The sequence below is a fragment of the Anabrus simplex genome, chromosome 5 (assembly GCF_040414725.1).
Source record: "Anabrus simplex isolate iqAnaSimp1 chromosome 5, ASM4041472v1, whole genome shotgun sequence".
NCBI classification, from domain to species: domain Eukaryota; kingdom Metazoa; phylum Arthropoda; class Insecta; order Orthoptera; family Tettigoniidae; genus Anabrus; species Anabrus simplex.
The window spans coordinates 33162655-33190345 of record NC_090269.1 but is presented as its reverse complement, the minus strand read 5'-3'; the positions used below and the strand labels follow the sequence as shown (position 1 = coordinate 33190345).

Genomic DNA, 27691 nt, shown 5'->3' with positions numbered 1-27691 from the left:
GTTTTGCTTTGACCATGCGGTATAGTGTTCGCGGAATTTTGTACTGTTGCTAACCTCTTGCGGTGTTTATGTTTTCGGTTTGATCTAGGTGTCGAAGGTTTATGTGATCGGATTTAGAAGAGATGGATTACGAAGCAGTAGAGCTGGAGCCCAATCGTAATGCTGAAGCATATCGTAACTATCAGCCGACCGCAGTACCGACTCAAACTGATAAGTTTCTTGATTTTATTCAGTTTTCATCTGGTGAGTTTCATATTTCTTTCGTTTTGTGTTGTTGTTATTATTATTATTATTATTGTCAACTTTGCCGGCGTGAGCCTATTGCCCCTAGCTTAATTTGAGGGCTTTAGTTAGGAGCTATCTGCTTTAGTGGTTGCCCCTACGAACATTGCCGGCATTAGAACTAGCATTGCGCCAGTAGCCTTAAACTGCTCATAACTTCGTCCAGGGTAGAGGTGTCTTAAGTTTTGTATAAATGGATGTTGCGGAGATTTATTCCGAAGCAGTAGACAAATATGTATTTTCATTTATCACCAACTCGGCCAAAAAAAAAAAAAAAAAAAAAAAAAAAAAAAAAGTGTGTGTGTGTGTGTGTGTGTGTGTGTGTGTGTGTGTGTGTGTGTGTGTGTACGCGCGCGCCTCACCTTTGGTCGAAATAAGTAGTTTCTAGCGAATGGTACTGACACCCACCGAGAGTTAGTCCAGTATATCCAGCTGGATTCAAACCATTATACCTTGACAAGAATCATTTATTTGAGGTTTCCAACTATCGTGATAGCTCTAGAGCACGAGACCTTTTTCCAATGCAAAGGAAAACAAACAAAAAAAATGAAAATGTTTACTGTTGGTAGGTTATACTGGTAGAACAAAAAAAAAAAAAAAGAAAAAAAAAGGAAATTGTTTACAGGCTGTAGGTTATAGGACATGTAGTGATGAAGAGTTTTTCTGATCAATCGGTAACTTACCAGAATTTTGCAATGAATTTTTACTTTCTCACTGTTGATGGCAAGTGGTGTAAAGGCAATATTAGGCTACTGTTGGTATAATATACATATGTGTATAATTCAATAGAAATAAATAATATTCTAGTTCGTAGTTTCACCTCCATCTCTGCACTTAACACAAGCTTATTTCAGTAGTACTCCTTACTTCGTGTATGTTTAAAGCCGTGCTTCATGCTTGCGCATGTGATTCATGCAGCTGTTTTGCATTACATGTCTGCTGGAATGAACAGTTCATTAATCAGACATGATCATTTTATGGTTATGTCATTTAAAAAAAAAAGATAATTTACACAGTTCTTAGTAGGCTTACTCTCACCGCTGGGTTCCGTGGTTCAAATCCCGGTCACTCCATGTGAGATTTGTGCCGGGCAAAGCAGAGGGGGGAGGTTTTTCTCTGGGTACTCCGGTTTTCCCTGTCATATTTAATTCCAGCAACACTCTCCAATATCATTTCATTTCATCTGTCATTGATTAATTATTGCCCCAGAAGAGTGCGACAGGCTTCGGCAACCAGCACAATTCCTATCCTCGCCGCTAGATGGGGGCTCCATTCATTCCATTCTTGACCCAGTCGAATGACGGGAAACAGGCTGTGGATTTTCATTAGTTGGCTTAATCAGTAGTAATAATTATTTCTTCTGAGGAAGCAGAGTTATCACTTAAGAAAATGTCAAGCAATTTGTCTCGTTTCTCACAGCATATAACCTGATTGATGCCACCAAGAAAGTGTGCGAATTGGCTAAATACTGGTCGCACTACATTTAGGCTAAATTTTATTTGCGTTGGAGAGGCCCATATGATGTAATGAAAACTTGTTACTAGAAATGATATGCTTGTACAGTCGAACCTCCCTTCTGCGGACACCGTCGGTTCCGAGGTAAAATGTCCGTTACGAAAGGTGTCCGCTGAAACAAGCTTTTAAAAATAATCAAACATTTTAACGGCAAAGAACATCCACCTTAAATATAACCATAAATATCTTTATTTTTATTATTCTAAGTCATTTCTGTGTTAGTATTTCATAGAGAGATATCATAAGTGATTTTACATCATTCACAAACATTACAGCTTCTTGAAGTAATCATGAAGCTTCGTTTGTGTAAATTTAACACACATTTTCTTAACTCCGATATTCTCGAAAACGAAATAAAGTCCGTACTCGCAGTCTAGCGTGATACAAATTCTTTATCTGTTGAAGCATATTTAGTCCCTGCTTCATTGACAGAACTTCTTATTCTTCTTCCGCCTCACCGTCGTCATCACTTTTCGTTCCTGATTCAGGCTCTGTAAAATGATAACAGGTTTTATTCAAAATGTTCCTTTTGTACGACTAATGAAGGCTGCTATGGATAGCTAGAAATATTTACAAAGTGCAATGAATTAAATTAAAGGTGAAAATTTAGCTTAAAATAATTAAAAGCTCTCTATCACAAGAAGAAAATGAATGAGGAGTTGAGGTGCAAACAAATATGAACCTTACGATACGTGCAACACACAATTACTGTAGCCTATAACTTGATAACACAGAAAGCTTACCGTAAAGTGCGTCCGGGAGTTGCCCTCGAGATCGTCACAGCAAGGAATATTCTCTTCTTCGGCTTCAGTATCATACGTCAATCCAGCTGTAGTTGCTAAAGTCTGAAGTTCATCATATTCATTTCGAACCTCTACCTCTGCTTGTTCTTCAACTGTAGAATTAGCGATGCTGCATTTTGCAAAGCATTTCCTGATTGTGGTTTTGCTGACTGAATTCCAGGCTGCCTTTGTCCATGAAACTGCATCGCCAACATTGATCTTCTTCATCATATCAAAAGCTGAGTCTGCTTCATCCATGTTTGCCACTAACGACCGTAAAACCCTATTACGATAGTCCGATTTGAGTGCTTGAATGATTCCTTGATCCAATGGCTGAAGATGAGAAGTGGTATTGGGTGGAAGGAACAAGACTTTTACGTTTGAAAGCCGTATTTCTGGATGACACGTAGCATTATCTAGCAATAAGATCACGTTATGGTTTCTGGCCTTCATCTTGGAATCCAAAGCTAGGAGCCAGTTCTCGAATATTGCTGATGTCATCCATGCCTTTTTATTCGCATGCCATTCGACACCAAGACAATTTAAGTCCATGTTTTTAAAGCAGCGGGGTCTCATGGATTTACCGATTATTAGAGGATTTTACTTTTCACTGAGTGTGTTACAACAAAACATGATGGTGATTCATTCTTTTGACATTTTGCCACCCTTGCAATTTTCATTCGGCAATGTTGGTGACTTCTTTGGGATCGCCCTAAAGAACAGACCAGTTTCATCAACATTCAAAATGTCTCTCAGTTTGTAACTGTTCATAATGTCTGGTAACCTGTCTTTCCAATCCACTACTTCATTCGAGGTCACATCACCACCTTCTCCACAGACTGTTTTGAAACTAACGTTATGATGTTTTCTAAAACAATCTAACCAACCATTGCTAGCTACAGAATTCTCAACTTTCAGATTATTTGCGATTTCTCGAGCTTTTTCTTGTAACATTGGTCCACTCACACCCGGTTTCTTCACTCGAGCACACTTGAACTACTCATATACCGCAACGTTCACTTCTGAAAAAACTGACTCCCACTTTCTTTTCACTTCTCGATTCCTATTTTCCTTCCACTCCTTTAAAATTTCAATTCTATTCTTCACAATAGTGTTTATTTGAGTTTTCCCGCAGTTGAATTTTTCGGCAAGCTTTCTCACTGAAAGTTCCTTGTCATTTTCTATAATCACATTTCTTCTTGCATCGAGATCTAAACACGATCGTCCCTTGTTACTCGTGTTTAACAGACAACTGAAATGCTACGGTATTTCTGCCTCACTAATTAGCGCCTGTGCTGTCTTTTCCTTCTCAAGTTGACTACCTGAGCTCAACCTTATCAGCGACAATCCAAGTTATGAATAGAATGATGCAAGAAGGGAAGAAAATCCCCAGGTAACTTGTGAATCAACAGTCTCTGGCAGCATGTCTGGGCAATTAGAATTCTCGGAATAGGCCTATACACCACTAGGTAGAACTGCATTTTGCTGTACCTTCTCTCCCCTTGCACTCAAAATAGTACAAACATTCAAAAGGGATTTCCTTATGTCTGAAGAATGGTTTTAAAAGAAAGGATGGCATGTGGTCCGGCGTAATAAATTGTCTTGCAACGTGTAAAGTGTCCGCTTAAATCAAGTGGACAGGACAAATGGCGATGTCCACTGTCCGGATTTCGAGGTGTCCACTTAAATGAGGCCAATTTAACACTTGTTTTATGTAAAATAAAATCGGTTCTGGGGACAATTGTCCGTATAGGGAGGTTTCCGCTGAATAAGGGTGTCCGTTAGGGCAGGTTCGACTCTACCAATTTTTAGATGTATATTATACTATACCGGTATTTGAATATCTTTGATGCTATATGTTACGTTTCTGACACGTCACGTAAATTTAATTACTCTGGTTCATGGAGCGGGTCTTAATAAACAACCCTTCATTTACTATACACACAATGCACCACCAACTACCAACCACCTCAGACACTTATAATAGAAAGTAAGTAAGCTTGTAGTTTTACATGGCTGTCAGTATCACGATCATAGCCAAAGCACATAATACACTAGACCAGGGATGGCGAACCTATGCCACGCGTGTCACTAGGTGACACGCGAACACGATTTCGGTGGCACGCCACATGAACATAATAATATTTTATATATGTCTTGTACTACAGACAATGCATATCTTATAGTGTTTCACGTATAAGAAATAAATATCGAAAATCTATATACTAGTTCCATTCGGACGTACAATATGGTAACACTGCTACACTGATAGGTCCGAAAGTCGAGTGAGATAATGTCGTTTTCTGGTGGTTTTGTATACGGACATCGCAATCTTAACAAAGGTGGTGACCGTATTTTTTAAGAACTCTGGCCAAGGGAATTTGGATTGATAAAAGGATGTGTGTTCTGTGTGCGAAAACAATTGTATCCCCCACATTTAATGTAAAGCGCAATTTCGAGACTGGTCATTCAAATGTTTCTTCTATTTCAAATGATGAAAGAAAAGAGTTCGTTTCACAAAATATCGAACATTACACAAAACAAACTAGTTCTTTTGTATCATCCTTCCGGCCAAAGAATAATATCAGTGCGGCTGTCTCACTGCGTCGTACAGCATACATGGGAAAAGGATTTCTGACGGTGAGTTGTTGAAAGAAAGTTTCTTATTGACGTCCGACACATTATTTTAAAACTAGTAATTAAGAGAATTAAAGGAATGCCAGCCAGATGAACAGCTGTCAAGGATAGAATAATAAAAATGAGTGAAGAAGTTTCGGAGCAGTTAAAAGCTAATTTAAATAACTCCCAGATGCAGGCAGTATGTTTTGATGAAAGCTTGAATGTGACCTTACAAACAAGGATAGCTGTTTTTTTGTTTTTTTAGATTTCCTTATGCAAATGTGATGAGGGAGAGAAATTAGTTTAATTTTTGAGCGTACAAACTACAGAGGATAATGAAGCTAATGGGTCCATTCGCAATATTAGTACTTTTGGTTTTCATATCTAATAATTATGATTTTTACTATTTGTTTTATGTCGCGCCGACACATATAGATTTTGTGGCGACGATGGGATAGGAAAGGCTTACGAGTGGGAAGGAAGCCGCCGTGGCCATACTTGAGGTACAGCCCTACGGAACATGCAATCAGATGTATTTACAAGATATATGTAAAATAAATAAATTAATGAATCAGTAAATTAATAAATAAATAACATATTATTTATTTTATTTATTTATTTATTATGCCTTTGTAGGTGGCGAAGTTAGGGCTCTTGGCCCTCTCTTACACTTAACCACTGTAGTGAATACAGTCTGAGTACATCATATTATACAGTAAATAATAACCTACACCTACACAAAAACACATTACACTTTTCTAACTCACATTCATTCGATCTTCCAGTCATACAAGTTAGTCAGCTGCATTTAGCAGGTAGTCTCGGCAAGCAGACTTGAATTTAGGTAATGAGGTGGAATTTCTGACACTGACTGGCAGGGAATTCCAAAGTCTAGAACCCGCCACAACAAAGGAATTGTTGTACATAGAGGATCGGTGGACAGGAATAGAAAGGGAGGAACCAGAGCGGGTATTACTGCTGTGAAAGGAGGACAAATACTTAAGCTGGGAAGAAATGTATAGTGGTCTGTCTTCAGAGAGCAGTCTGTATATCTGTATCAGTATGTGATACGTTCGTCGTTTGTCAGGTTTCAGCCATGAAATAGTGTGATAGTATGGGGTGACATGCGTATCATAACTCAGACTGTATATAAATCTAAGGCAAGAATTAAGCGCTCGCTGAAGTTTCAAAGTCTGCTCTTTTGTTGCGTCTACCAGAATGACGTCACAGTAGTCGAGGACGGGAAGCACTAGCGTTTGCATGAGTTTGACTCTCACATTACAAGGTAGAATATCGCTGTTTCTTTTAACCGAATGGAGTATCGAAAATATTTTTTTACACACATTCTTAATATATTCAGTCCAATTTAATGTTTCGTTCATTGTCACTCCAAGATTTCTCACAGTTTGGCTGAATGGAATAACTCTACCATTCAGTATAATTGGAGGAATAGTTTCGTACCGTAGTGTGGCCAACAATTTTTGAGAGCCAATAATGATTGCTTGTGTCTTGGAGGGGTTAAGAAGGAGGGAATTTTTCAAGGAGTAAGCATAAAGTCGCTGAAGGTCAGCATTGATGCCTGTTATGGCATGAGGCAAGTCAGAGGTCTTACAGTGACAATAAATTTGTAAATCGTCCGCATAAAGATGGTAGCTACAATTCTTTAAATTAGATGAAATGTCGTTTATGTACAAAATAAAGAGCAATGGGCCTAAAACACTACCCTGCGGCGTGCCTTCCTTCCTGGTTAGCCAGTGAGAGGTTTGATCAAGGGTTATGATTCGTTGCGAGCGATTTTTGAGGTACGATGAAAAGAAATTAATAGTTCGTTGATCGAAGTAGTAAGATTGCATCTTATTTAGTAGAGTCTGGATGTTTATAGTATCAAATGCGCTACTGAAATCGAGGAGAGTAAGTACTGTCAGCAGTCTTTGGTCCATTGCGTGTCGTATGTCATCAGTCACTTTAAGCAGGGCAGTTGCTGTGCTGTGTCCCTTCTTGAAGCCAGATTGCAATTGGTCTAGCAGAGAATGGTTGTTTAGGTATTCCAACACCTGCTCATGAACCAGACGCTCGAGTGCTTTGGAAATCGCAGGTAAGATAGAAATTAGTCTGTAGTCGGATGGTAGGGAGGGGTCAGGCTTCTTAGGCACAGGGATAACATTGGCTAGTTTCCATAGTGAAGGAAAGGTTCCATTTTTAAGGCAGTAGTTAAAAATGTGGGTAATAATGGGTAAAACAGCACCAATAATGTTGTGTAAGAAAGTTATAGGGATATCATCCACTCCTCTGGCTTTTGATTTGATAGAATATAATACCTTTTTAACTTTATTAGCAGTAACAGGGCGAAATGTAAAATGTTCTTGGTCAGGTAAAGGGTTCATAACGGAGTCGGGTACTGAGTTTGGGGAATTTAGTACATTAGGTGGTGTTCTTTCTTCAGTAAAAAATTCATTTAACTTATCGAGTGGTATGTCAGGCACATGAGGTTGTTGCTGAGGTTTCCCTATGCCTAGGGAACGAAGCGTGTTCCAAGCACTGCCAGAATTCATGTTTGCAGTCATGTTTTGCAAGTAAGTAAATTTACGGTTTCTAACGAACTGTTTAACTCTATTTCTAAGGACCCGATAATTTTCGAAGTCACTTTGAGCGGCGGTAAAGTGCATCGCGGTGGGCCATCATGTTTTTAATTTCATTATTTAGCCAGGGACAAGGTGGGCGAGTAACTTTTATCTGTCGCTTAGGGGCGTGTTTATCGTACAGAGTGATTACAAGGGAGTTAAACTTGTCTACTTTCGCGTCTATATCGTCCAATAAGAGTATGTCATTCCAGGGTAGATTGTAAGCGTCATGTCTTAACTCGTCCATATCAATGTCTTTTGTGTTTCTGTAAATAATATACTTAGGTTTATATTTTGGCATTCGAAGGGAGTAGGATAGGTAGATAAGGTCATGAGTGGAGATGGCTGGGACTGGTAACTGGCCATGAGTTATAACTTTGTTTGGGTTATTTGTCACTATGTGGTCAATGAGCGTGTGTGTTTCGTATTTTTCTGTGTAAATGTGATTAGTAGGCTCTAAATGGAGGATGGTCATATCACAGGAAGAAAACATGTCAATAAATTGTTTAGTTTCGTGCGTTTTAGTAAGTAGGTTAATGTTGAAGTCACCTATGGCAATAACATGCTCGTAACTAGGCAGTAGGTCAAGTAAACGTACTTCGAATTCAGTCATATTTGTTATTTTGGGAGGCTTGTATACAATAACTATAAGGAGTTTCTGTTGGTTAATAATGACTTCAACAAACATGAATTCTGGCCCTAGCTGTGCATTGTTAGATACACATATCACCCGGCTTTTTAAGTCGTTTCTGCAGTACAAGGCCACCCCACCTCCTCTTCTGCCATCGGATCTATCGTGCCGTAAGAAGGAATACCGGTCAAGTTGTACCATACCAGAGGGTATGCTCGGTGTAAGCCAGCTTTCGCTAATAGCAAGAATATGGATATTATTTTCCCTCACTATGGCTTGAACTTCGTCGAAGTGCGCTACCAAGGAGAGTGCGTTGACATGGCAGCACTGTAAACAGTTGGTAGAGGGAGATAATGCCTGTTTGAGGAGCAACCCGGTGGTGAGAGGTGACGGGGTGAGAGGGGGGATGTTGGCAAGGTCAGTGTCAGGTGCAGAGCTCTGGATCAGCTGAATAACGGAATGTTGACGAAATAGTATAACAATAATATCATGCAACTTACCTCGACATCCTGATAAATGCTTACACTGACTACCACTGACACACACACAGACGCACACATAATACACTTACAAAAACACTTATTCATAACAAGCAGTTGCACTATCGAGCTGTGCTGTTTCATATCTCTATATATGTATTGCCAACTTATACTTGCACTCAACCACACACACATAAAAATTAACTGAACTGAGGCACGCGCCCTATAATATAAACCTATCCTAAGATAACTATGGTATAATACAGCCATTGTGGACTAATCAGTTCATCTCTGCACCAAGCCGTTGTAGAACAGAATCTAGTTCAGCAGGTGTATTTACAAAATACTTTTTGCCGCCACCGTCCATTAAAATGATACATCCATCCTGTGACCAAGCTCGCCTGCCCACACATTCCCTGGCTTTGCGAAGCATCTCCTTCCTCGTCTGAGTAAGGGACTCTGTTATTAACAACTGGGTACCCTTTAAACATAATCGGGAATTTAGAAATGAAGTCGAGGTGGGGATGGGGGTAGGGTTGTAGGTTGCAGACATCCCTTAAATGGAAAACAAGTGGCACAGTCAACAGATGAGAATAATAAACCAGACTTAAAACGGCACACTAGTTGGAAAAGGTTCGCCATCCCTGCACTAGACTCTCGCTAAGCTGGCCCTCAATAGCCCGGTCTCTCAGTAATCCAGCCTCTAGCCTTAATGTTAAATAAGCAAAGATGAACTCTGCAATATGCTGTTATGAAACACTATCAGCATCTATGCTACAGCTATTAACTGGATTGAGCTGATGACCTAGATGTTAGGTCCCTTTACACCACCACCACCACAACATTAATTCTGAAGCAGAAATTGGAAATTATAGACAAGCTGCACCTAGATTCTTTTTGGAAAGTCATTTCTATTGAACAAAATGCAGGACGAGCAGCTGTTTATGATATCTAACAGAAAGAAAATGGTATTAGACTAATGAGAGCCAAATGGACTGCGAGTTAAAAAAAAAAAAAAAAAAAAAAAAAAAAAAAAAAAAAACAGCTATGTGAAAGAGAGAAATAATACATTTCATAGACTGATACAACATGTAAAAACTCAAGTTTTTTTTTTTTTGAATATATGAATGTTGAATTTATGGAAGGGCAGTGTGTATTCACTAAATTTCTGAGCCACTCTCAGTAATACAGCACTCTCGCTAATTTGGCTCCCCTCTCTGTAAGGAATGGCCAGATTAGAGAGAGTCTACAGTAGTGTAGTGGGATACATCCTTCAACATTATGTTAGTGTCAGAAAGGGCACCCAGCCATAAAACTGGGTCAGATCTTATGTGAAGGTGCTCAAATACGACAGCCTCTTGTCAGTAGATTTACTGGCACGTAAAAGAACTCCTGCGGGACTAAATTCCGCCACCTCTGCGTCTCCGAAGACTGTAAAAGTAGTTAGTGGGACGTAAAGCAAATAACATTATTATTATTATTAATAAATATATATATATATATATTTTAATAACTGTTAGGTTCTTCAGTCTGCTGATAATTTTGAGTAATAAATTTATAAACTACCTAAAATAGAAAACATATGGTAACAGTATTATACTTGAAAAAGACTCCAAATTAGTTTCAGCAGACTGAAGACCCTAACAGTTATAAATTAACTGAGTCACAACTGAAAAGAGATGGCTTCAGATTTAAAAAACAGATAAACCTCAAGTAGATGTATATCATATCCTTCAACGGTACCTTGTGTGTGTCTGTTTAACCAACCTCAGTGACATAGTCGGTTGGTCATTAAACTTCTATTTCCAATATTGTAAGTTTTATCTCGGCTAAGTTATATGGTAGGTGAAGGTATTTATGTGAAACAACTATGCCTTTGGTTACTGGCACGTTTGGAAATCTCCGTGGGACAAAATTGTGACAAAATTGTGCAATTTGTTAAAACTGTTAAGAGTTAGAAGGAATATCTCAAAAAAATTGCTTTTTATTATTATTGGTCAAAGCGGAGGTAGGACAGGTTTTTCTCTGGGTACTCTGGTTTTCCCCATCATTTTTCATTCTAGCAACATTCTTCAGTACAATTTCATTTCATCTCTCAGTCAGTAATCATTGCACCAAGCGAGTGGTTGCAGGATTTGGGTCACGTAGCTGTTGGCTTGTATTGGGGAGATAGTGCGTTCGAACCCCACTTATGGCAGCTCTGAAGATAGTTTTCTGTGGTGTCCCATTTTCACAACAGGCAAATGCTGGGGTTATACCTTAATTAAGACCATGGCTGCTTCCTTTCCATTCCTATCCCATCTGTTGGTCATTTTGTATACTTTATTTTGGTGTCAATAAAACCCCATGTCTTTCCAATCGTGTGTCAATTATTACCCCTCTACCTCTAATATTCCGTGAAGTATTGCCTCGTCAAATGTTAACGGACTTTTGGGTCACCCTGTATTTGAGGAATGCATTGGTGGTGCATTATTGTATCAGGACCTATAAAGGATGAACTGAATTATGTTAGATGCCATTGTGGAACAGAAAGTTGTATGAGTTTATCATGAAAGAAGGATTTACCAATACTTCAAAGTTTCTGATTGCATATCTAACATGCTGCTGCACTTTCAGTGATATTGCTTACTGATAATAATTAATTATGGGTTGGTTTACAGATGGGCACCTGCTTCTAGGATGTTCTAATCTGACTGGGCGATACTGGTCAGGATCACTGTGGTATTTTCTTGATGCTGATGCTGCTCCTGATGTTGAAAAATGTCTTACAGGGGTTGAATGTGAAACTGGTGTTTGTGATGGAAAATTCCTTAAAGATGAACAAAGGGTAGTATATTTATGTTTATTTTTACCTCCAATACAGTAATAAATAATTCACTGTTTGTTTTGTGGTGTTATTGGAGCAAAAATAGTGTGTTCTAGTAAGTTTGTTAAATTGTGTTCTAGTTTGTTCATTTGACTAACAGCATACTGTAAATCTTTTCAGGTTATCGTAGGAGAAGATTCTGGAAGCGTTCAAATCCTTGCACTGACTGAAGCAGCTGATGAGCACATATTCCATTTCTCTCCAATTGGCTCAAGTTGTGAGCATGATGACAGTATAGTTTCAATCTCGGTGTTTAAAGACAAACCACGAGCAGTTTCTGGCAGTTTTGACACCAAGTATGCTCTTTTAAAACAAAGTTTGTATCACTATAGCTAAATAATGATGTAGTTTCTTCCTGAGGGTGGAAAATTACACCATCTATGATCAGCTGTGATAAAGCACAATATACATGTTTTTATTGTGGGAATACTGTCATGTTTTCTGCTAGTTAGAAATGCCCATCTATACATCTGATGTACCTGAGCACAAATGGGCATTTTTTTAAAATGTGTTCACTCAGCAGCCATTGTTAAAGATGAACAAAAGTTAGTGTGTTTATTTTTACTTCCAATACAGGAATAAATAATTCACTGTTTGTTTTGTGGTGTTATTTGAGCAAAAGTAGTGTGTTCAGCTTACAAGACTGTACCTCAGTAAGACAGATTTAAAATATTTAATTTTTCTAGATTAATTTGATAAAAAATTAATCTCAAGTATACATAATAAATTATTGCTATACTCATTTAAGAGTATGGTACATGAGAGAAAGTTGTAAGGAATGAACATTTCATTACATTAATCAATATTAATACCTTCACAGTATTCTCACCAGAAATTTTCGTCAGCTGGGTGGCAGGAATGAGTATCTGGGTGGGTAATACTATGTAAAAAATGCATGAGATAAAATTTTGTTGTATTCCCCTTAGGGCATTAACAGTAATATCAGACAGGTAAACATTAACCGCAAAACTGAACTGTTTTAGTGGTCTTCTCACGAATAAGACATAACAGAGTATTTTGAGCATTCATAATCACATAACACCGGGACTTATCACTTGGTTGCTGTTGAGTCCCATATGGGTTTGTGACTTCATGCAGAATCGAGCTCGCATGCAATTCCACGCTAATCCAGACACCCCTCTCGCATGTGATAGTCAAGCTAAACATTTAAACTCCGATGTAATTGATGCAATTATTCTGACAATAATGATTTATCATATAAATAAGCAGTTTTACAGTCTTTACATTGTAATTTGGAGCACCCAGTGACTCATATGTTTTAATATTATGTAACTATAGGCCCCTCCCTTGCGAACCATGTGACCTAGCCGCGGTGGGGAGGCTTGCGTGTCCCAATGATGCAGATAGCCGAGCCGCAGGTGCAACCATATCGGATGGGTATCTGTTGAGAGACCAGACTAACGAATGGTTCATCGAAAGGGGGGTAGCAGCCTTTCGGTAGTTGCAAAGGGGGCAGTCGAGATGATTGACTGATATGGCCTTGTAATAATACTCAACATGTTCTTCAAGGTTCAAATTGAAGTGGGAATTCATCTCTAATTACATCACGATCTTATATGATCAAAGTAAACTTCCCTGGAACCACCTAATATCTAAAGGAACAAATGTCATTCACATAGACAGCATACAACTGCAAAAATTCACTTATCCCGGATGCACACACTGAATTATGTAACGAATAGCCGGAATTTTAAGAATTTTATATCACACCAATTGTAACATAATTTTATCGTATTTCATGTATCACCACATTAATTGTATGTTATTTTATAATGAGTTAAAATGTGTTTTAGATGTTTTAGGAATATATATCTTGTTTTAATTTGTACTCAAGGCTGATGATGGCACATAGATGCCGAAATTAGTACCATTTGACTATTTGACATGTGATTAAATCACAATAAAACGTCATTGAATTGAATAGGTGGACCTTGAAAGAATTTATATATTATTTACTGTAGGATACACCAAACCAATGACCACCACAATAGTGCAGGTCTATATGCCTACTAGTTCAGCGGATGATGAAGAAATCGAAAGAATATATGATGAGATAGAAGATTTAATACAATATGTAAAAGGTGACGAGAATCTAATTGTGATGGGAGACTGGAAAAGCAGTAGTAGGCCAAGGAAGAGAAGGTAGTACAGTAGGAAAATTTGGATTGGGACAAAGGAACGAAAGAGGAAGTTGGCTGGTTGAATTCTGCACTGATCATAATTTAGTCCTTGCCAATACTTGGTTCAAACACCACAAACGATGGCTGTATACGTGGACGAGACCTGGAGACACTGGAAGGTATCAAATAGACTTCATTATGATTAGGCAGAGATTCAGAAACCAGGTGTTGGATTGCAAAACTTTCCCAGAAGCAGATGTGGACTCTGGCCACAACTTGTTGGTCATGAAATGCCATCTGAAGCTGAAGAATTTGAAGAAAGGAAAGAATGCAAAAAGATGGGATTGAAAGAAAAGAGCATGAGGGATTGTTTCAAGGAACATGTTGCACAAGGTCTAAATGAAAAGGCTGAAAGAAACACTATAGAGGAAGAGTGGAGAGTCATGAAAAATGAAGTCAGTAGGGCTGCTGAAGAAATGTTAGGAACGAAGAAAAGATCAACTAAGAATCATTGGATAACTCAGGAGATACTAGACCTGATTGATGAACGACGAAAATACAAGAATGCTAGAAATGAAGAGGGCAGAAAAGAATACAGGCGATTAAAGAATGAAGTGGACAGAAAGTGCAAGGTAGCTAAGGAAGAATGGCTGAAGGAGAAGTGCAAGGATGTCGAAGTCTGTATGGTCCTGGGAAAGGTAGATGCTGCATACCGGAAAATCAAGGAAACCTTTGGAGAAAGGAAATCTAGGTGTATGAATATTAAGAGCTCAGATGGAAAGCCACTTCTAGGGAAAGAAGACAAAGCAGAAAGATGGCAGGAGCATATCCAACAGTTGTATGAAGGTAAAGATGTAGATAATTTGGTTCTGGAACATGAAGAGGCTGTTGATGCTGATGAAATGGGAGACCCAATTTTGAGGTCAGAGTTTGACAGAGCTGTGAGTGACCTCAATAGGAACAACGCACCTGGAATTGATGACATTCCCTCTGAATTACTGACTGCCTTAGGAGAAACCAGCATGGCAAGGTTGTTTCATTTAGTGTGCAAGATGTATGAGACAGGAGAAGTCCCATCCGATTTTCGGAAGAATGTTGTTATACCTATTCTCAAGAAAGCCGGTGCTGACAGGTGTGAAAACTACGGCACCATTAGTTTAGTATCTCATGCCTGCAAAATTTTAACACGTATTATTTACAGAAGAATGGAAAAACAAGTTGAAGCTGAGTTGGGAGAAGATCAATTTGGCTTCAGAAGAAAGGTAGGAACACGTGAAGCAATCCTGACTTTACGTCTGATCTTAGAGGATTGAATCAAGAAGGACAAGCCCACATACATGGCATTCGTAGATCTAGAAAAGGCATTCGATAATGTTGATTGGACCAAGCTATTTATGATTCTGAAGATGATAGGGATCAGATACTGAGAACGAAGAATTATCTACAATCTGTACAAAAATCCGTCTGCAGTGATAAGAATCGAGGGCTTTGGAAAAGAAGCAGCAATCCAGAAAGGAGTGAGGCAAGGCTGCAGTTTGTCCCCTCTTCTTTTCAATGTTTACATAGAACAGGCAGTAAAGGAAATCAAAGAGAAATTTGGAAAGGGAATCGCAGTCCAAGGAGAGGAAATCAAAACCTTGAGATTTGCCGATGATATTGTTATTTTATCTGAGACTGCAGAAGATCTCGAGAAGTTGCTGAATGGTATGGATGAAGTCTTGGGTAAGGAGTACAAGATGAAAATAAATAAGTCCAAAACAAAAGTAATGGAGTGCAGTCGAACGAAGGCAGGTGATGCAGGAAATATTAGATTAGGAAATGAAGTGTTGTTTTTTTTTTTTTTGCTAGGGGCTTTACGTTGCACCGACACAGATAGGTCTTATGGTGACGATGGGATAGGAAAGGCCTAGGAGTTGGAAGGAAGCGGCTGTGGCCTTAATTAAGGTACAGTCCCAGCATTTGTCTGGTGTGAAAATGGGAAACCACGGAAAACCATTTTCAGGGCTACCAATAGTGGGATTCGAACCTACTATCTCCCGGATGCAAGCTCACAGCCGCGCACGGCTCACTCGCTCGGTGAAATGAAGTCTTAAAGGAAGTAGATGAATATTTCAAAAAAGGCTTTCACAGCTGGTTCTATTCCTGTGATTTTAAGATCTGCGGCTGTGAAAGCCTTTTTTGAAATTGTATCTCCAATGGGGGAGCATTTTTTAAACGGAGAAGTCATTTCTCCTTTAGCAGGTTAGCAAACTTGATTTGCTAACACGGCGGGGCCACACAGTTTGGTCTGCCACTGCTAAGCAGAGTCCTGGAGGGGCGTGCCATTCCAGCTGATGAGTCCAAGTGGCACGTCTGGACGAAACTCTGCATAATGCACACGGCCTAACCACCCAAAAGCTGGTTCTATTCCTGTGATTTTAAGATGAATATTGTTACTTGGGTAGTAAAATAACTAATGATGGCAGAAGTAAGGAGGACATAAAATGCAGACTAGCACAAGCAAGGAAGAGCTTTCTTAACACATTGCGGACCGGGTGCCGTTCGCCCTATGCACAGCCCTGTTCCCGGCCACTTTCTAACTACCTCTAAGCTGGAGTGCATGAATACATTAAACTGTCAGAACTTCAATAGCTTTTGAAGGACTATTGTGTATTTTTCTATTGGCCTTCCTGAATAATTGTTGAAATGCAGGGTATTTCTTGAATCTATTTCAACTCATAGTTTTCGGAAATATTGGTCTTTTTATTAGGGGATAGATTGGCCAGTAATCTTTCAGAAATGATTTCTTCACCTGCCGTATCAATATACACAGAGGATTAATTTTTTAATTTTCCTGCTAGTGACATTAGTGCACTTTAGTGTTTTAGGGGATAAGATATGAGAATGTGATTTCTGCTCATAGTGTAAGTTTGTCTTTTCAGCTACATACTGAAAAAATTCCTCACCAAACATACGTCCTGCTACTTGTCCTATGTTTCCAGATTCATTAGGCCATACCTTTATACTAGGAGCACCTTCAAAATCTTCTAACCTAGGTTCACTGTTGTCCATAACCCAGTCGTCAGAAAACACTGCATTATTTACAGTATTTAGAATATTTACACCCGTAACACAAATATACGACTCGTTCTGCGCTACGTGCGTTCCACACCTTGCCTCGTCATCTCTTGAAACATTTCCGTTAGAAGATATTTCATGGTCGAACTCTAAATACTCAGCATCACTTAATATTCGGAGCCTGTATCAGCACATAATTCGCGAATCATTTCATCTTTGTGTAAACACGTGCGATCGCTGGCGCTGCCATCTTGCATGGCTCTTCGAACTTTGTAAACATGTTGTCAAGAAATGCAAAGAAAATCTACAATATGAAGAACACTCGAAAACAAATGCGACTATCGATTGTGTAGAACCATACGTAACAGAGTTCTATCACCCTTGACCTCCAAATAGTTCCCGTATATCTCAAAAGGTAGCACTAAAGTTCAGTCTGCTGGGTCTGCTGCTAGCACGAGATAACTCGGGACCGGTCCGCAACGCTCGGCTAGGCAAACACGAGTTTTCTCGGGACCGGTCCGCAATGTGTTAAGAAAAGATATATGCTCACTTCAAACATTGATATAGGAATTAGAAAGATGTTTTTGAAGACTTTCGTGTGGAGCGTGGCATTGTATGGAAGTGAAACATGGACGATAACTAGCTCAGAAAGAAAAAGAATAGAAGCTTTTGAAATGTGGTGTTACAGAAGAATGCTGAAGGTGAGATGGATAGATCGAATCACGAATGAAGAGATACTGAATCGAATTGGTGAGAGGAGATCGATTTGGCTAAATTTGACGAGAAGAAGAGATAGAATGATAGGACACATCTTAAGACACCCAGGACTTGTTCAGTTGGTTTTTGAAGGAAGTGTAGGTGGTAAGAACAGTAGGGGTAGACCAAGGTATGAATATGACAAGCAGATTAGAGCAGACATCGGATGCAATAGTTACGTAGAAATGAAAAGGTTAGCACAAGATAGGGTGGCATGGAGTGCTGCATCAAACCAGTCTATGGACTGATGACTCTAACAACAACAACTATAACTATAGACCTTTTCTGCTCTGGTGGCAGGCGCCCTACATGCTGTCAGGGGAAGCAGGGGGCCAACCCATCCAGCACGATGCGAGAGGTTTTTAAGGGTAAGAGAGAGAGGCTGCTGCTACTACTACAACGTTGCCAGGAGTGCTTTTTATTTATCTATTTTTATTATTTTATTGTCCGGCTCCATGGCTAAATGGTTAGCGTGCTGGCCTTTGGTCACAGGGGTCCCGGGTTCGATTCCCGGTAGGGTCGGGAATTTTAACCATCATTGGTTAATTTCGCTGGCACGGGGGCTGGGTGTATGTGTTGTCTTCATCATCATTTCATCCTCATCACGACGCGCAGGTCGCCTACGGGAGTCAAATCGAAAGACCTGCACCTGGCGAGCCGAACATGTCCTCGGACACTCCCGGCACTAAAAGCCATACGCCATTTCATTATTTTATTATATCTTCGATGTAGTATGATACGAGTTAATTAATAATTCATATAACATGTGACAACAGACCGAAAAATTATTAGTTCAAAAGTACGGAGTTACACAACACATTTTCCTAAGCCCGTTGCTCATGGTCAAATTTTTCACCAAATTTATTACGGAGTGACTGGTGCTCAGGTCAAATTTTACGGAACACATGATTTGATAAAATATTTTATCAAATAAAGCAAGTCCTATTTTTCATAACATTATGTCATACAACAGCCAATCAGAGCAGCATATACGGTGAAGGACTGCGATGTAGTGACGGGTCTGTGAAGCTCAAGTTGTAAACAAACATGTCCAGCTGGACGAAAGAAACATTTGAAATTTTAATTGAAGAGTGTAAGAAACATGCACGTTTATATACAGTTAAGTCTCCACTGTATCATAACAGGAATGCTAGGAGAGATGTGGAGGCAAAAATTGTGTGGGCACCGTTGAAGTCCTGCCAAACACATATTTTTCAGAAGCAAAAGTCTAAGATCAGTGGCCTACGAACACAGTTCAACAACGAAAGATTAGTGCAGTATTCACCCTTCACTTTATTATTATTTCACAATCTGGGAGATGATTATTCATGAACATTGCTGATCATTTTTCTACCTTGGCTCCTTATTTCCTTCCTCTTTGCCATTGTAGGATATATAGTGCAGTTATTACTTACAACAACATAGAACAACGCAAATAGAAACAATAGAACAGAAACAAACTAACGTCACATTACATGCCACAAACACGCAGCAATAAAGGATGCGGCAAGAATTACTCATAAAACAAACTCATCAAAAACAAGCTCTTTGTAATACCCACACACACACTGTAAGACTACTCATCTACACAGCAATTCGTAGAGCGAAGTGAGCGTGGCAAACTCCCTTTACGACTGAAACGTTCTCAGCGCCACCGGTAGGCAATCTTTTGCCTGATTGGGCAGTGACATACTGCCCGCACCCCACTTCCCGTGACAGCATGTAGGCTGCCTTCCATCAGAGCAGAAAAGACCTATAGTACATATCTTAGATAATGTTAGCCGGGCGGTCTGTGAAAACGGAAGAGTGGTGCGCACTTTAAAAAGGTCCTAGGGAGAACACTGCCTACAGCGTGACTGCTTCTTTTCAATCTGATCACAGAAACAGATGGTTTTGAAAATATTGCAGGTAAATTTGGAAAACTCCTCAATTCTCAACAAGAAAGAGAAGAAATTTGTCATACATTTCATGAAGCAGGGTGTATTGAAGAATAAAACTAAGCACATTTTAAGTTTCATGATTAGGTAGTAAATATGAGGACAGTTGTACAAGTTTTTTATTTTTTATTTTTACATATGATCCTATTATTATTATTATTATTATTATTATTATTATTATTATTATTATAAATTAGTAATAACTCCTCTTTAATGAAGCATTCAATGTTGTAGTCCATGAATTTAAGATACAAGTGTGTCTGGTATGTCGCAGAGAACTCCAGTTTTCAAGTTTCATCTTTATTGTATCCTGTTCTTTAGACCTTAACAAGAACTGTAATTGTGTTGTTTTATCTTGCAAATATCTAATTCCTCTATGCATCTCTCATTCTTTCTTATAATGTACACATGTGTTTATGTTTAGCATTAAGGTGTGGGATGTTGAGACTCTGGTGGCAGAGCATACCTACCGGCCAGCCCATCTTCACATTGTAACAGATGTTGCTGTTCGGCCAAATGATGAAGGCAGTGTGTTTGCTTCATGTTCTTTGGATGGTACTGCCGTGTTGTGGGATACTCGCAATACTAAGCCTGCATCTAGTAAGTTGATCCCACTTTCATCTGTTCTGTTCTATTGCTCTTGTGGTAGAAATATACAATACACACCGTAGGTAAGTCAGCAGCAGCACCAGCATGCTTCGGCCCCCCTTGCAGCTCAATTCTCTTTTATTGCCAGCAGCCTAGTTAGTTTCTTACATAATTATTGGTCAAGATACCAGCTATTGAAGAGATGTCCCTTAGTGGCACTCACTTTTTCTGAACAGACCTAGCTCATAGTGACAATTGTCAGAGGTGCATAGTAAAGAACCACCTCAGCGATTGAGGAGGTGGGGGAAGTATGCCACTTAATTTTGATAAGAACCTTGGCCAAATTGTTTGTCACATTTGGCAGTCAAACCTATTTGTATTGAATTCTGGTAGTGGCATCATTCTGTTATTAATTTTAGTCAATAGCAGTGACTATTGATGCGGGTAGAATGAGAAATGTGGTGTAATGATATTTTCAAATAAAAGTAAATGTATTTTTAGCAGCAGTTTGTTGGCAATGAACACTTCATTCTCCTGCAAGTAACATGAGGTAAGATTTATATGAAAATTTCTTCAGCCTTTCCCAGGCATTTCTGGGGTAGCCGGAGCCACCTGGCTCATTTTGAGTTGTTTTTTTTGCTAGTTGCTTTACGTCGCACCGACGCAGATAGGTCTTATGGTGACGATGGGACAGGGAAGGGCTAGGAGTGGGAAGGAAGCGGCCGTGGCCTTAATTAAGGTACAGCCCCAGCATTTGCCTGTTGTGAAAATGGGAAACCACGGAAAACCATTTTCAGGGCTGCTGACAGTGGGGTTCGAACCTACTATCTCCCGAATACTGGTTACTGGCCGCACTTAAGCGACTGCAGCTATCGAGCCATTTTGAGTTTTGGCCAGGAGTTTAAGGTCAAATGCTCTTCTTGACACCATGTTTTTTTTTCAGGTAAAACTTCCAACTCAGGATCGACTAGGAATCAAACCTCAGCCATCCGGGTAGATAGCCAGCAGCTAAGCCACTACTCTAATCATGCCCCCAATAAGATTTTTTTGAAATAATGTAGATTATGCTGAGGTGCATATTGTACAGTTTTACCACTGTTGTTTTGCTTCAGGTTCTAAGGAAATCTTTAATTCAATGCTACACAAAGATGATAAAGTAAGTTACCTATGATCGTCAAAAACAAATATTTCTAAATATTCTTTCTTTTTTCTAGTTTTTCTACGAGATGGACGTTTGACTTCATTAGCTTGGCAGCCATCGCAAAGTGAAATCGTGTGCGTTGGTTCTGAGAGCGGAAAAGTGATATTTGTGGATATCCGGCAGGCAAATCAGAAACTAAGTGAAGTGGCTTGCTTTAAACGTCCACTACAGCGGCTGCAGTTTGATGCAAACGGGTATGTTCGTTTATGATTGTGTGTATGTGGTAGTGGTAATGTACAGAAGCCATTTAAATGAAAATGAACGTTGTATGATAATCAAGACCCAGGCTCTTAGGTTAAAACCTGTTCTGTAGCTATCTCGTTACTTACCAAATATCACTATTCTTCTTTGTTTTATGTACCGTTAAATAACTTACATTGTATAAGACGTAATTCGGAGGTTAGGACCTAAAAGTACCTATTTTGCTTGTCAGAACATAAGAAGACCATTCTTTGTGTGAACCTATTCATCTGTAATTTATTTATTTTAAAGTTATGGAAGAACTTGCTGAAATATATATATTTTTACAATCTGCTTTGTCGCACTGACACAGATAGGTATTATGGCGACAGTGGGTTAAGAAAGGGCTGTGGCCTTGAATAAGGTACAGCCCTAGCATTGGTCTCGTGTGAAAATGATTTTTTAGTCTTTCAGTGTTATAATAATGGATATATTAATCAGCCTAATAGGTCTTGAAATACATTAATAGTACAATGCTTCTTTTTTTTTCCTGGAGAACCTCTGTTTGAAATCCTAAAACAATGTTAAAACCTAATTTTAGTTTTTTAACCTAAAAATCCAGGGGTAAATAATACGTGTCCAACAAGCATGATTCCCAAATGCAGTTCCACAAACCAAGGAGGATTTTCCTCTTGGAATTGTTTAAAAAAGCAGGTATACGAGTGTAGAATTGTATGAACAGTAGATATGCTTAAAACTGCAAAAATAAGGACTTTTACTCCATTTGATTCTTACAAAAACTGGAGGTTGAGAGAGTTCCCAGCTTCAATCTACTGAATGTGTCAAAACAAATTACTCTGAAATGGAGTTTAATTGCATTGGTACAGCGAGTGTGTGTTCAAAATGTGTACCATCACATGCCACACTGAAGTTTCTAAGATTATTGAACAAATAAAACAATTTAAAAAATACTCGCATGGGATTCAAACCTTCCAGCACCATTCAGTATCACAACTCTCACCGTGCTCCTACCAAATGAGCTGTTGTGAGGCTTGATATGCAACGTGCAGTTTCCAGGCTATACAATACCTGTTCCGGGTCTGCGTGTGCACCTCCTGTTGTACGCGCGCGCGCGCGCACACACACACACACACAATATAATGATGTATTTTGCACTCTGCTGATTCTCTTGCATTCCCATTAAAGTTGATCTGAGATCATGAATTTATGACAACCCTTCAGTCTTGAAAAACACATCAGCAATTTCTGCATTTATATGGATGTTAGTGCTGTAAATAATTAAGGATACATTCATTTATAAAGGGAAAATAAAATTTGATGTTGAAGTAATGACAAGTCAGAAGGCCTCAGTTTGATCCCCAGCTGGGATTTTAACTGTGTATGGTTAATTCCTCAAAAATTCGAATGAAATGAGCTCTGAATGCCTTCCTATTTCTTCTGGTCTAATTGACAAATCATTCTTAACCAACTTTCTTCAGTTGCTTAACATTTGTGGTTTGATCCACCCATCTCACCTTCAGTATTCTCAAGTTACACGATATTTCTAAAGCTTCTCTGTTTCACTGCTTTACTGTGCCATGCCCCGCACGAAAGTCTCCAGAAATATATATGCTTTTGATATGTTATTTTTGAGTTAAATATTTATCTTTTCTTAAGAAAAGTCTGCCTTGCTTACTCTAGTTTACATTTTATAAAACATTTCAAACATTTATGAAGCCAGTATTTATTCTGTATGGCTGTATGTTTGGATGTACTATGTCGAAATTCTGAGTTGCACCTCCACCTTATTTAACTCCCCTTTTGCTGTTTTAAAGAAAACAGAATTACAAGAACAGATTAACTTACGTTGTTGAAATTTTACATTCTTGTACATTTAACCTGTAGAGAATTTTAAAACCAAAGAACTGTGCAGATTTCTCTTCTGTTCAGAATGTATGGCCTTCAGTAACATTTTTGGTTCTACTACAATATGTAGTTGTTAGAAATTAAGGCTGCTTTGCAGTCACACACCTCTCAAATAATGGTTTCTTTATAGAAGGTTCTTTACCTTAGTTAGCCAGTATTGTACCCTAATGTGTAGCTTACACCTTATTTGTCACATTTGATTTATTATTATTATTATTATTATTTTAAATATGTTTACACAATATACAAATAAATGTAGTTGATTAAAATACAATCTTTAAGATTCCTCCCAAGAGAAATGCTGCTAATAATTTTTAAAAATACTGCTAATTAAATCTCTGTTACTTCTGGTCTGTTGAAAGAAAATACAGTAAGATCTTACCAGCCACATCAAAAATTGCTTCCCGTATGCCAACACTGTTGGGTACTTTGCAGTGGGCAATGCGAATTATGTTAAAAATTCTCCTCTGTCCAGTTCAAACGGCTTGGTCTCATCATTATCATTGAAGATCAGTGTCCCTTGAAGCATACCTGGGTGTGCATAAGAAATTATATTTCTCACTCTCACTTTCTCTGTGATTAATTATAAGTATGGTCTTGTTACAGCATAAATCATTTAGCAGCGTGTTCTGATGACTCTTTGGTTCGAGTGCTGGATTGTACCGACTCTGCGTCACCTTCGGTCTGGTGAGTATTCACATTTGTGTTTACTGTAGTTGCTAACCTAATAATCACAAACTACTCTCCTCATCATTATGCAGAACTGGCAAAAATTCATGGCATGAGCATTTTACAAAACAGTCTGACTCCTTGGCTGAATGGTCAGCATACTGGCCTTTGTTTCAGTGGGCTTCAGGTTTGATTCCCTGCCGGGCCAGAGATTTTAACTGTATGGTTAATTTGCAGGGCTTGGGGATTGGGTGTTTGTGTTTGTCCCAACACATTCCTCTTCATATTCATACAACACACCACACTACCAACCACCACAGAAATGCACAACAGCTAATACATCCTTCTACACAGGGTTGGCATCAGGAAGGGCATCCAGCTGCAAAAATGGGCCGGGCCTATGTGTGACACAGTTTGCACCTGTGACCCCTCAGTATGTGAAAAACGGTAGAACAAGAAGTAAGATTTTGTAAAATACCGTACAGGTCTACAAAAGACAATTGCTGCTACAAAGATTATCTAGTTAGGCATGATGTGAATGGGTAGAATTCTGGAATGAAAGTGATAGACGAAGTATTCTAGGCTGCTCCAAATAGATATCTAATGATCAGTGTGTTTTTAAAGAAAGCAAACAAACTTGTAGTTGTCGGTGGAATCCAAACCACAGGAACATGGGTAATCATTGCAAAAATTTCATATGCATTGGCTGGGATTTGAACTGTGGCTGCTTTGGTGAGAAGCCTGTGACTGTGCCATTTAACTGTCATGCACCCTGAGTGGATTTTTATCTTAATTGATGCATGTAGGCCTATAATTTGTCCCAAAGAACTTCTGCAGAAGAGGATATTTTACCAAACTCTTCATTTCCACTGTTGTTTCATTCCATTTGCTCCTTAATCATCCATCAGTAGAGTTATATCAGACCTACTTCTTACTTACTGTAAAGAAAAAAAATGTGAGCTGGATTCTGACACCTCAAATGAGATTTATCAGCAGGACAAGAGGAGACAGAATAAGGAGCAAAAATGTGAGGAACTGGGTCAAAGTTCATTGACAGCAGGATAAAAATAACTCTGTAGAGACTGGCATGGTATGAGAGAAAGTGCAGAAAGAATATTTAGGAAAGTATAATGAGAACAGGTAAATGATAGGCAACTCAGAGAACATCAATGGCTGCAATATAAAGGTATAAGAGAGAGCCTAGAAAAGAGAAATAAATTGGAATAGATTTGATCAGGAAGAGAACACCTGGATTGTGGAGAAACTTCATACTGACTTCCCCCCACCCCCTTTGTGTAATTGTTAAAAGTTGTTTTTTTTTGTCAAGAGGTTATTATATTACAAATTGGAAAAAAGAGTTTTAAAATATTGTAACTAATATAATTAAGTATTCAGTACCTGTTCTTCAAAACCATTTGATGGATTATGTCATGACAGATAGATTAGAATTGACATTATTCTGTGTCCTTTGGCCAACTCACTTTGGGTCAGATTGAATACATAAATGCCATATGTAATTTATTTATTTTCACTCTGGCTGGATACAAATAGACTCTATTTATCTTTTGTGTAGATGTGGAATACACCACTAATTTCAATCTAAACCAGTTCAGTTCAAAACTAGAAACTTTTACTATAACAGTATTTTACAAGTTATGCATTTCATGTTTGGTCTGTATTTTCAATCTTAATGGGCTTGTTATATTACAGTATTTAAGAAGCCCATGCCAGCATTTCATGTTTGCTTTGTGGTATTAATTTTTCTCTTTAATATTGGGTATTAAAAGTTGTGGTTTCCTTTTTCTCTTTGCAGTTATACAGATGATCGCCACAATGACTTTGTTCGGGGACTTGCTTGGCATCCAAAGTCAAATCAATTGTACTCATGTGGTTGGGATAAGCAGGTTCTGGCTCATAATACAAATATAGCCTCACCTTCATTCATTCACATGGAAGTGAATGAAATATAACTGTATACATGCAAAACTATCTGTGAATTTACTAAACGTAATTTATGTTCAAAGTGTGTGTTTCTTTCTAGCTCGGAATACTATGTATCCTGCTCCTGGGTTCCCAGATCTTCCTCGTGTACCCATAATATAAGAAATAAGGATGGATGTTAAACTCATTACTAGGGGGCAGATGTTGTTGAAATATAATCTTTCTTCCCTTTGCCTCAGGATGATGCTCACAAGGGAATGGATTTTGGTGTAAAATTCTAATCCGGTTAAAATCAGTACACAATATTCCTGCAAAGTTGTACAATGACGTAGTGAAAATCGCACGGGCCATTTTCAATTTTGAAAGCCAATATTGAACTCCAAAAACCAGCCAGGTGACGGCATTAGCGAGGAGGTGGAGAGAGATAAAGCTGATGTTGAATCCTAGCAGCACGCGATTGCTCGCAGCTTTCGGGCAACAACCTGCCGTGCCGCGTTGCATTCCCCACCTTCCACATTCCGCTCATCCCTTCACTCTCTTATCAGTTCGGTATGGCTATGCAAAACAAAAATTATTTTCTGGATGAACAGGTCCCTAACTGTTCCGTCATCAAGCCATGTAAGTGTGACAATTTTATTTTGCCTGTTTCTTAATTTTACTGGCACAGACAACATTTAAAATACTTTAATTTAGAGTCAGATTATTTTAAAATGTCAGAAAATGACAACGATATTCAATTGGAACTCCTTCCAAATTTTAATCCTTGGAATGTGATAGTTTGTTTACAAAGCTGCTTTGCTGAAAGTGATCACTATGAAAGCTAAATAACACCTGGTGAATGAGAATTGGTTTTTGAACTGCACCATGAGTAAAAACTTTGTTTACATTTTCTCATAGCAAAAGTAGACGTACGCCAAGACTGAAACATGATCCTTGTTTACAGGCCTTATTGCGGGAAAGGTTCGTGACGTGCAGGTCGCCATTGAACATTGCCTGGCAATAACAATGTTATCAAAAACTATGACTTTGCAATATATCTGACACTGACAGTGAAAAAGATGCTACTACACCTGCTACAAGTATCGCATACAAAAATGAACGGCGGTTGATTATTGGCTGAATAAAGGAGGGGGAAAAAAGTAATTTAAAGTCATTCAGCACCAATTTAAAAAGCAGTTGTGTTAAAAGAAAGTGAATTTGACCCTGTTGTTAAAAAAGTGTTTCTTCTTCTTCTTTTATGACCACATAGGATCACTTTAGTCAGCCCGTTGTTCAGGTCTCTTTGAAGGGATTGTTCGGGCTTTGCAGTCCTCCCAGTACTTCTTCAGACGCTCTGATCTTCGTGCCCTTTCCTCAGTTGAAAATATGCGTGTTGTGGTTTGTTTTGTGTAAGGGTAAAGCAGAGGTTTGTATTCTTGAGTTTTGTATTCAATTTTATCTTATTTGTGGTGTCTTCTGTTGTAAGGCCTATTTCCTTCAGATCCTCTTTTACTTCTGTGA

At 38.7% G+C, this 27691-nt stretch overlaps 1 protein-coding gene across 1 annotated transcript; it reads left to right on the top strand.

Moving 5' to 3' along the window:
* Positions 1-26261, top strand: LOC136874294 (methylosome protein WDR77). Its single transcript, XM_067147932.2, has 7 exons — positions 1-243; positions 11590-11756; positions 11916-12091; positions 20111-20286; positions 21489-21669; positions 24188-24268; positions 26064-26261. The coding sequence occupies exons 1-7, from the start codon at positions 123-125 to the stop codon at positions 26218-26220; spliced, it is 1059 nt and encodes a 352-aa protein (XP_067004033.2). The 5' UTR covers positions 1-122; the 3' UTR covers positions 26221-26261.
* Positions 26262-27691: the final 1430 nt, after the last annotated feature.